The sequence below is a fragment of the Schistocerca gregaria genome, chromosome 4 (assembly GCF_023897955.1).
Source record: "Schistocerca gregaria isolate iqSchGreg1 chromosome 4, iqSchGreg1.2, whole genome shotgun sequence".
Taxonomy (NCBI): domain Eukaryota; kingdom Metazoa; phylum Arthropoda; class Insecta; order Orthoptera; family Acrididae; genus Schistocerca; species Schistocerca gregaria.
In genome coordinates this window covers 314245995-314258363 of record NC_064923.1, presented here as the reverse complement: position 1 = coordinate 314258363, position 12369 = coordinate 314245995, and the positions used below count along the sequence as shown (strand labels likewise).

Sequence of the window (12369 nt, the reverse complement as noted above, 5' to 3'; positions counted from 1 at the left end):
CCGGCGCTTTCCCGCTTGGTAAGTCTTGGAATCTTTGTTTTTAATATATTTTTCCCATGTCGAAGTTTCTTTCTAAAGTATGGCTTTTCCTCAACAAGAGGAATCACAAATATCTTGGTGTTTCTGATTGGCAGTTGTCAATCAGTAAGGTTATTACATATGCTCCAGATACATGTCCTCAATCTTGTTGACAGAGAATATTGTTAATAACAATTTAAACATAATAAATAAGTGTATAAAAACAATACATATGACTTAAGAAAATACAAAGTATATGCCACAGCCAATTTCAATCTAATTGCTTAACAGAATGTTATATTCCATTAAATAACTTTAGCCCATTGTAGAATAGAATGCTCATAGCAAAATTACATCTCCCAAAGAATCACATTCACCCTTTTTTTAAACATTTAAATAATACCCTTATATCTCATGTTATTTCTTACTAGAAGTTTAAATATATATATCTTCTAAATTCAGAATGGTCAATAAATCAGTTCAATTATGAGTCACTGATATAAACTTGGGCAGCAATTACACAAATTATTTAACAAAACTAAAGGAATAGTTACCTGTTCCAGAAGAATTTCTGTGAACTGATTTCATATTTATACAGTATACTGGATGGAGCAATAACATTGCATTTGTGACCAGTTATAAATTATGTTCAGGAACATAAAACTATGCACTTCATAAAATGCAAATCCAATATAGTGCAGCTATCTGTCAGCCAGAAAGTGCTCCTGGCTTACTACAGTTTGTGCAATAATTAATTCTAGCAACTTTAGGAGATGCCATGACTATTTGAATGGTGTTCTTTAACTATCAATGAAAGCAATGATGTTTCAGATAATGTGCAGCTACCAGCATTTGTTCATGAAATTGCTCATAATTTTGTTTTTGGGGGGCTTTCACAGTTATGCAGTTTGAAAGGAATGACTACAGGGGAAGATTTTTTTCACCACTTAGAACAAGAGTTAGCATCAATGCAACTACCCTGTCTAAAACTACTAAGTGTTTCAACTGATGGAGGAGGTAATGTGAGTGGACAAAACACTGGTCTGGTAGTAGTGGTACCCCATTATTTTTCCATTGTCTTTTTTACCAAACAGCATTAAGCTGCAAAGTTCTTGCACAGAAAGAACTAATGGACATTGTGATATACACTTTAAACTTCATCAGAAAGAAATGGTTGATATATCACCAATTTCAAGCCTGTGTCAAAAATGGAAGCAGATCACTGTAACATCCTTTATTATTTTGAAGTGAGATGGTTAAGTAGACACGCAGTACTTAAAAGACTTTTTGGCCCCAGGAAAGAATCAACACATTTATGATAGAGAAAGGCAGATATGTTCCAGAACTTACAAATCCTTATTGGTTAATAGACCTTAGATTATTGATAAATCTTAGTAGTATATTAAATACAGTAAATGTGGGGATTCAGTGCAAGAAATGAATTAATATCTGTTATTCATACAGACATAAAGGCAATCCAAATGAAAAACAATCTCTTCGTAAAACATGTTGATGAAGAAAAGCTGAACCATTTCCCAAATTGTAAATAAATTGCTGAAGACACTGGAATAAATTTTCATTGGAAAATGATAAAATTAAGTGAATTTTCGTGCACCTAAAAAATTAATTCATCAAAAGATTTTGTGACTCTGGAAAGGTTTCAGGTAAACTGAAGACCTTTAAAAACTCTTTTTCATGTGATTTGAGGACAAGTCAAGTAATTTATCAATTAATGTGATTGATCTTCAGTCTAATGAAACTCTGAAAAACTGTGTTTGTGAAGTCAGTTGTCTTATTATTTAATTTTGAAGAACTGAAATGGTTTGGTCAGCAAGCAATTACACTTTTTATCTGCACTTACTTATGTGGGCAAATATTTTCAATTCTCAATTACAGAAAAAATAAATATTGTTTTCATTTCTTAGCTGAGAATTTGAGTGCCATTGTGTAATATTCTATAACAGAAATGAGACAAAACATTCCACAGTTAGCCAGCCAAGTACAGAATTGAAAATCACATTAAATTTTGATTTGATTCATATGTATAATTATTTCAAAGTCTAAATTTAATTTGTTTTATTTCATTTTGTTACTACATGGCCATTGCCTGCTGAAAAGTTGCTGAGCAGTGCTGTAACGCCTACATCACAGCACCCAGTGATGCTACTGCCTACCATAAAATCTTTGAACAATGTGGCAAGTCCTAACAAGTCGTAAAAACCAATACTGTGCTTATGTTGTAATGGGTGTATCCATATAGAATGACCAATCGGACACATTAAAATCTGACACCATAAGTAGAATAAGTTGGTGGCTGTTTTACCAAGGAGCACGTCACAAAAGTTGGCCCAGAAATGCCCCTTGGATATTTCTGGCTCCTCATTTAACATGCTGATGCTCTCCTCTTAAAGCACAGAAAATCTCAGCTTTTTCTAAATTTGACAATGACCACCTTTTCCTTCAAAGTGCAAGGTTTTAATGTGTCCTGTTAATCATTGTATAAGGGTGCACACATTGCGTCATTAAGTGCAGTATTGGTTTCTAGGATTCACTAGGATGCTGGGCAATGTGATTGATGAAGACAGCTAGCTGCCTTTAGTTTACAACAGGGAATTGTGAGAGTATGATGTGCCAACATGAGTTGTGCAAGGAAGAGTTTTTATAGTGCATGCTTGCTGCCGGCTTTTTATGTTTGACAGTGTCTAATGGCCTTGTACAAGACAATATAGGTATTTATATGGCTATTAGTGTGTGTAGTATTTTAAGTATTTATTTGTTTTCTTGGGATAACATAGTCCTGTAACATGTTGTGGTAATTGTGTCACACATTTGACAACTGATATGTAATATTACCATTTTCAAATGGTTTGTAGAGCAGGGATGTAAATGTATATATAGATGTATACTGAAAAACACCACAAAGGAGTAAATATACTAGAATTTTGTTTTCAGTATATTTGCTTATTTAATGAGAACTCTGCAATAGGTATAGGTTGTGTAGCATGTATAATTCTGAAAGGTCATTGCTGCATAATGAAGATCTATCACCACTATTGGTATTCTATTTAAAAATTTCCACACAGGAAAATAAAAAAAAGTACTCCCTAACTTTTGTTACAGATTTGTATTTGAAGGAAGGGAGATTAAGCTTATACAAACTTGTGCTGCTTTTATTACAATGAACCCAGGATATGCTGGCAGGACAGAGTTACCAGACAACTTAAAAGCACTTTTCCGGCCAATATCCATGATGGTTCCTGACTATGGTGAGCAATCTTACACATTACACTATAGAATAAGATTTATCTCATCAATTAAGCTTCACAGCTATAACACTAACCAGTTTTGCAGAGTGTGATATTTTCATGTTTGTTGAGCCTTATGCCAGAAATCGAAGTTTTGATGTATGAAATAATTCTAAGTGAATGATAACAACTAAAAAAATTTCAAGTGAAACTTGGAGGGAAGACAGAATGCTTTTCAATGACTTAAGTACCTTTTAACATGTATTGTAGTAGTACAATGGAAACTGAGTGCTTCTATATAAGGCTCTGTACCCACATTTCCCTGTACAGCTTAAAACTCTTCTCTAAATAGAAGCAAGATAGATGTCAAACAAATGATGGATTTGGCCAATAGGGAAAAGAAACTGCAACAACACTGTTCTTAATGACAAAGCAACCAATGGTTCTTATACAAGGTCTATTTGGAAAATAAGTTCTGATCAGTCAAGAAATTGAAACTACTGTGAAAATGTGATTAAGTTTTGAACAGATGTGTTGGCTAGTGTCTCTAGTATACCTGTAATTTGTGGCACTGTGAAAATCTGATGAAGTTTTACACAGATGTGTTTGGTAGTATCTCTGGTATGCCCATTAATCACAGCGCGTTGCTCTTTTCAATTCTGAGCTAACAGTAAACATGTAAAGATGCCTAGTAAGTGTCTCCCACCAAGTATAAGGAATGGGTGAAAGATTTTTCCTGATGTCATGCAGCCTACATAACATAACTGTTATGCGTTTCATTCATGACAATACTCGGCTGCACTCTGCAGGGGCAATGAAGATGCTGCTGCAGAGCTCATCCTGAGTTTCATCTCTGCTTGCATGAACTGCTGATTATGAAGACAACATTTTGGCACAGACAACGACCTGCAGATGAGCATGGAGAATTTGTGTAAAGCACAGGCAGTTGCCCTCTATGACGAAGGTATTGGCAAAAGTTGGTACAATATGACAGATGTCTAAGTCGGAGTGGCAGTTAGGTAGCTGTAAAGTGCAGCTTACTATTGCAAATAAAATATTTTTGATTTTATGACCAATCAGAACTTACCTTCTGAATAGCCCTTGTATTATGCAATTTAACTGCGTTTGGAGGACTTATTTCCGTCATATTTCTGTTTTTCCATAGTGTATCACTCAAAGACTCTTCTATGATATGACACTGTAAGTTTTCACCTGTTAATTTCTTATGGTAATTCATTAACTGTACTTGTCAAATAAAGTAAATGATTATGAAATACCAGTACACAAGAAATGAAGACAGGTAACTGTTAATCTGTCAGTGAATAGTGAGTAGACATTAAGTTGAGACAATCATTTGTGTCTTTCTTGAGACAGTCATACATACTGAATGTTTTGGCTCTACACCATGTAATGAAACTGAACATCACAGAAGCCAATAAAATCTCACACTTTATGAAAGGAGTCACAGAAGATATCCGTTGAGCTCACCTAGTATAGAATGTCCCAACAGCAGAGGAATTCATCAAGTGGTGCCACTGAATAAAAAAAGATAAATAAAAAATATGAAGGGAGAGAGAGGGTCAGATAAAAGTGTGTGACTGACAGCCGGGTCTGGCCTGTATAGCACTTATGGAAGACTGAAGCTCACCTCTCTTGTACGTCAGATAGTAAGAGAAGAGAAACTGTGAATATTGATCCCATACACAAGACATAATAGAGAATGTCTAACAAGATGTGTATCACTCTCTGGTGCCAAGTACCACTACTAGTTGAATGCAGCATGAAAAATGGATTCTGGCAACTCAGACTTATGCTGCAGTCATGTAACAACAACCCAGCATCTGAACAATGCAGAAACAACCAAATCCTTCACCAAGTAAAATGCCACACAAAAAAATGGATGTTTGGAGGATGGAGAAAGACACATTGGTGTGTTTTCTTTGTGGGCCCCCAGACCAGATTGTACACTACTGCAAAGAGAAAAGATAAATATTTGACATCTATTACGCCACAAGATGTCAACCATCACAATATTCCTGTTGATGCCAGTCAACTTCGGATGACTATAATCAACCTGTGGGACAAAGCTGTTCCAACAAGTACACATAAAAAAAGGTTGCTCAGGGCAATTTTTTTATTTTTGAAGATGATGTTACCATGCCAACAACGAGACAAGTTCCAGTCACCAATTGAGACATTCATTTAAAGTGTGGAGTTTTTGTTGACTGCAAAAAGCTTCTCAGGCTCAAAACAGAAACCTACATTTCAGCACCAAATATAAGCACTGTGTGTGGTCAAGGAGAACTTTGAACTTCTGACTGTCATCAGCAGCATCAACTCATCCCTAAAGGTATGTGCATAAGGTCATCGGAACCAGTTCAGGAAGAGCAGCTTATTGTCATTGACAAAGAGTCATACTCTGATACCACTATAGACAATGTATGGGAGGAAACTACTGTCAATCTCACAATAGGATATGGCCTAGTTGAGGTGCAACATCAGCAAGTGAGAGCCATTCTGTGTCATTTTTGAATGCTTTCAAATCCAGAGTGGAGAAAAGATAAACCAGTTGGCCAGTAATAAAACACCATAGGAACAGGGAGGATTACGCACCATTTACCCAGGACTCATACAGGGCATTATCACTTGAACGTTAAATAATTTGGAAGTAGGTTGAGAATGTGCTACAGAATGTGAAGCAGAAAGATGGCACATAGCATTTTTGGGTGACTACAGCTGACTGAAAAAAAATAATAAAGAAATATGTCTATCCACTGCCATTTACCCCAGTTCCCAGAACTCCGGTAGACAGACATTGACTATGGATATTGTATCACAGACACAGTCCCTTTGACTGTTCAGGGATGCCACTAAACCCAACCAAAAATGTAAACAACCATGCATGAGCGGCACTTATTAAATGGAGGGGTGCGAAAGCTGATCAGTTACAGTCATTCCACCAGAGAGGAGGTACACAGCTGTCTGTAGTTCAGCCATGCCTAAATGGTCAATACCGTGATTTGATTGTGTTCACATTGTTACTTTGTGTTAGGAAGGGTTCTCAACAAGGGAAGTTTCCAGGCAACTTGGAGTGAAACAAAGCGATGTTGTTCAGACATGAAGGAGATACAGAGAGACAGGAACTGTCAATGACATGCCTTTCTCAGGCCGCCAAAGGGCTACTACTGCAGTGGATGACCACTAGCTATGGATTATGGGTTTGAGGAACCCTGACAGCACCGCCACCATGTTGAATAATGCTTTTTGTGCATCCACAGGATGTTGTGTTACGGCTCAAACTGTGCGCGATAGGGTGCATGATGTGCAATTACACTACCGACATCCTCGGTGAGGTCCATCTTTGCAACCATGACACCATGCAGCATGGTACAGATGGGCCCAACAACATGCCGAATGGACCGCTCAGGATTGACATCATATTCTCTTCACCGATCAGTGTCACATATGCTTTCAACCAGACAATCATCGGAGATGTGTTTGGAGGCAACCCAGTCAGGCTGAACGCCTTATACATACTGTCCAGCAAGTGCAGCAAGGCGGAGGTCACCTGATGTTTTGGGGTGGCATTATATGGGGCTGACGTACGCTGCTGGTGGCCACGGAAGGCACTGTAATGGCTGTACTACACATGAATTCCACCCTCCAACTGATAGTGCAAGCATATCAGCAGCATATTGGCGAGCCATTCTTCTTCATGGACGACAATTAGGATCAAGTGCCATGTCAATTCCAGAATGGTTAACAAGATCAAATGCTCAGCTAGTCTTGCACTGGTGAGGGAGAGAGTGCATGAATGCGCCATCAACTAGATGTAACGTCCAGGGAGTTGCTGTATCTCCATCTTTCCATAGCAGCTTCCCTGAACAGCCAAGAATGCATCAGAAAGAAGTCAGCGGCATGCCAACTAGCCAAGTTTGAGCGCCTCAACAACAAGATGGGGACATATGTACAGTGGTCACATGAGTGACAAATAGCTCGACGAGATCACCTTAAAAGTACTCAGAAAGGGCCTCATCTTTGCAGTGACATGCAGAAACATGCATGTTGCAACTTTCATTAGTACAGTCAAGCAAGTGACCAAGAGGCTACCGAACAGTGTGACCGAAGAGATCCGTAGAGAGGCATGCAGGGCACTCATCAAGACGAAGCCATTCAAATCCAACATCTAATTCAATGAAAGGTTGGCACTCAGGCAATTCCGGTAGGATGAAAGCATTGTGGTGATGCCAGCAGACAAGGGGAACTCCACAGTTATCCTAAAGAAGACAGATTATGACAGAAAACTGCAACAACTTCTGGAGGATCCTGCATACAAACCAATAGAAAGTGACCCCATGGACAAAGTGGACAAAAAGACCAGGGCTCTGCTGAAGAAGACAGGCCTGCCTGAACAAGTCATCAGACAGCAACATTCCAAAGTGTCAGTATCACCTAGACTGTATGGACTCTCCAAAGTTCACAAGAATGAGGTCAGTCTTCGACCTATTGTTAGCAATATCAGTGCTGCCATGTATCCTACTGCAAAATACATAAAGGAAAGGCTGGCACCACATGTGGGCAAATGCGTGCACCACATTTGGAACTCAAAGGACTTCCTACAATGACTGAGACAACTACACATTGTGGACTCTGACATAATGGTCGGTTTCAATGTGTTGTCTCTCTTCACATGAGTACCACTGAATGACTCACTTGATCTTATTGGAGAGAGTTTTGATGGAGCTCTCCTTGAGTTATTCAGACATGTACTAACCTTGACATACTTCCCATATGGGAGTAAAGTTTCTGAGCAAATGGAAAGGGTGGCAGTGAGCAGCCCTCTATCACCTGTTGTTACCAACCTATTCATGGAAAGACTTGAAGAGGAAGCCCTTATATCGGCCACATATCAAACCAAGTGCTTTTTTTAGATATGTGGATGATACCTTTGGCATTTGGCCTCATGGCAGGGAGAAGCTAGATGATTCTCTGGAACATCTGAATTCACACCACCCGAATATAACATTCACAATGGAACTTGAAAAGGATTGACAACTCCCATTCCTGGATGTATTAGTCAAGAGGAAGGCTGATGGCACATTTGGGCACAGCGTGTACCGCAAATCAACACACATTGACTTATAACTGCAAGCCAACAGCTGCCACCACATGGCACAGAAGAATGGAGTGCTGAAAATTCTAGTCCACAGAACATGTACTCTGTCTGACCCTGACAGTTTGGCAATGGAAATAGAACACTGACAGTTGGTGTTCAGCAGGAATGGGTTCTCATCTAGAGACATCCAGAAGGCGCTTTGACTTGCTAGTCAACCACAGGATCCACAAGAAGAACCAGAAGCGACGAAGAGGGTGGCATACTTGCCATATGCTGGACAGATCTCTGCTGAGATCAGCAGAATTATCATGAAACATCACATCAAGAGAGTATTTTGTCCACCCACTAAGATTGGGACAATGTTGAGGAATGTAAATGATGAGCTGGGGATATGGAAGCCAGGCATTTACAACATATCATGAGAATGTGCAATGTCATACATTGGCTAGACCACCAGGACTATGGATGTCAGGTGTGAAGAACACCAGAGGCACACCAGACTCAAACAGGGATCCAAATCAACCATAGCAGAACACTGTCTAGAGCTCGGTCATTTGATGAACTATAATGACACCAAGATTGCCACACAGACACCTAGATATTGGGATATGTCATAAAAGAGTCTATCGAGATCAAGATCACGGAGAATCTCAACTGTGAGAATGGATACCAGCTCAGCACAGCCTGGGATCTGCTCCTGAAGTAACCACAAGACAGAGCACCAGAGACTACAGATTTGTCCTGACACTCCTGAGATGACAACCACAACCCTAGAGGATGTCTAAGCCTGGCGTGGACGTCATTTGGAACACCATTAATCAGAGGGAACCATTGGAGCCCCGCCTGACGGGGACAGACGAGAAACTGAACACTCAATGTGGCATGGACTGATCACGAAGCATCCAGCAAGAGACAGAAGTGGAAACCGAGGAAACAGAAATGAGACAGATCACCAGACATCACAGACCTTAGATTGTGACCACGACCTCAGAGGACAGCTGCTGTGGGTGCGAATAGCATTTTGAACACCAGCAAGCAGAGGGGACCGTGGGAGCTGGGCCTGGCAGGCACAGACCGCGAACAAAACACTCGACATGACGCACACCAGTTACGAAGCACCAATCAGGAAACAGAAATAGAGACCAAGGAAATAGGCAGGATGCAGTGTACCAGACACTACAGATGATGACTGCGACCCCAGAGAGTGGCCGAGCCGGACACAGACGGCAGTGGGAAGACTGACGACCAAAGAGAACCGTGGAAGCTGTATATGGTGGGTGTGGACCACGGGGGGAACACCCAATGTGGTGTGGATTAACTAGGGAGCATAAATACTGGACTTGATCCACCTTAGGACAATTCTCAGGTAGCACCTGAAGAAGACAGTGAGTTATGCCATGAAAATATCGTGCGAGATTGATGCGAACATCTGGTAGAAGGACCCCCTCCCCCCTAAGATGGAAGAAACACAAGAAAAATTTGCTTGCCATTGTTTGGTTTATCAACAAGTTGTGATGTGATGGACCACCATTCTCTGTGTTGGCTCACTAATATGAAAGACCCATCAGGTTGACTGGTGAGATGGGTACTGAGGCTTTGGGTGTATGAAGTCTCACTGGTATTCCAAACAAGATCCAAACAAAAGGGCACCAAACTTCTTTCAAGAACTCATTTTGTGAAACACAGAATCCTGGATAAGATCACAGTTGTTGCTGCATTAAATGACATTTCAGCTGAACAGTGCAAAGAACTAGCATTGCTGAAAACCATACAAATGTTGGAAGAGGAGGAACCAAGCAAAGTAAATTCCATTTAAGAAACAGAACATTGAATAAGAGGAATTATTATCCAATGGGGCAGAAATGGTTGCTTGTCATCCCATCTCATGTACAGCCAGATAACCTGAAGTATTTCCACACTGCTCCAACATCTCGTCACCTGGGAATCATGTAGGCTCTAAACAGTATCAGACAGTGGTATTACGTCATAAGTCTGTACTGATCCATTGAACACTATGTGAGCCACTGTAGGGAATGCCAGTGATAGGAGCATGTTCTGCTGTTATCTCTGAGGCATCTCACGCCAACTGCACTTACAGGACCACCATCCCACCAAATTGGAATTGACCTCTGGGGGATGTTCCCAGAGTTAACAAATGGGAATCAGTGGATGATAGACTGCAATGGGTATCTCACCCACTACACTGTCAACAAAGCTGTTTGCACTGAAAAATCTCAGGAAATTGCAAATTTACATGTAGAAGACCTCACTTTGAAGCATGGAGCACCAGTTTGAACTATGGAGCATCCCTTGTGATGATTTCTGCTCGTATTAAAGTTTGCAAATCAAGACAAGTGTTGGAGTTAATTTCAGTTTGTGACATCGCCAACAAGATGACAACTGCCTACCATCCACAGACAAATCGTCTCACAGAATGTTTCAATAAAATTAATGTTGTACAGAGATAATGATATGCAGTACTGCCCATTATGATATTTGGATAAAACGGAACAGAGCAAGTCAATGCAGGCTTCACACCATTCTCTGTGTTTGGCAGTCACAAAGCCAAAACATCAGTAAATACACCACTTTTCCCGTGTCAACAGAACAATACTCAGGATGATTACATGAAACACCTCATCACCAGGACTGAGGACATAAGACAGCTTGCTTGCTTATGGCCTCTGAATACCCAGGAGAAAAACCAAGAGTGCTGTGTTGTCAAACACTGACAAGTGAGATACAGACTGGGAATTGTATCCTTTGTCACTTGACAGACATCACATATGAATCTGATGATTATGATCCTTCATCAAGAAAATAAAAGTGCAGAGATGTTGTCCATGTCTTCTAGGTGAAACCCAACTACACTCCTGACGCACAGAGTGATGGCGGGAGGCTCAAGGAAACTGATAAATATCAAAGATGACAATGTTTCAACAGGAGAGTCTACCTCCTATGTTCGCCATAGTGAAGCAGATGTGAGAGTACAACCACAATTGGAGAATCCACCAGCAGTGCCATACTGAGGACCAGTGACAAGATTTAAATGAAGCATACTGTTGTCATCTCCATTGTGAAATTGAAACAGAAGATTAGGAGAGGAGCAATGCCATGTTACAATATTATCTGTACTATCTAGTGGTTGGCTGGTTGGGCAGTCAACAAGCACAGAAACTAAACTGACTGACAGTAAGACACAGATAAGGCAAGCAAATCGTTGCCACCATTAGATGCCTCTTACATATGTATCAGACCATTGTTTTCATTTAATTTAAAATTACAAATTTCCTTGAGTAGTTCTTTAAAATTTGAAAACTATAGTAATTTTATGTAATAAGTGGTCACACACTTCTACAAATGTTCTTATTTACACTATGCTTGCCTTATTACATTACTGTATATATGTACTCAGTAGTTATATCAGCTGATCCCCCCCCTCCCTGATCCCCCTCTTCCCTCAAGACATAAGTCTTGAAAATAAGTATGGGAGGGGGGTATAAGAAAATATAAATAACTTGAGCACTGAAAACTGGAAATTGCGATGTCTTGACCTAGCAGAAAAATGGGAGGAGGAGAGGGATAGAGAGTTGAATGGTGGAGGGGGGAGGAAGAGGAGAAGAAATATTGGGGAGGAGGGGAGGTATAGCATAGACACTGCAAATTAGTGACAATATGTACAGCATGGTTATCTAAAGCTAGGAGGTCCATAGCCATGCCATTGTGACATTGATGCACTGTCTGTTGTGAGAAGCACCATTTATAGACTGGAAAGTATTTCTGCCTTGCCTTTCAATGTGATACTGTCTAATTTCAATAAAGAAATCTATAGTGACATGTAAGAAAGTGAAGCACATCTCAGTTGATGGATTCAGTGTACATTTACACTGGCATCTATGTAGAGCTATTATAAACAGGAAATATTAAACTGTGCAGCATTTGATGTAACTATATTACTCTTCAGCATTAAAATGTATAAATGCTTTCATT

General features: G+C 40.0%; 1 protein-coding gene across 1 annotated transcript in view; it reads left to right on the top strand.

Moving 5' to 3' along the window:
• LOC126365881 (dynein axonemal heavy chain 6) overlaps positions 1-12369 on the top strand; it is a 1020408-nt gene that overhangs the window by 404733 nt on the left and 603306 nt on the right. The window contains exon 29 of the mRNA XM_050008578.1: positions 3139-3284. Coding sequence (XP_049864535.1) covers positions 3139-3284 — 146 coding nt within the window. The remainder of the gene's footprint in view (positions 1-3138; positions 3285-12369) is intronic.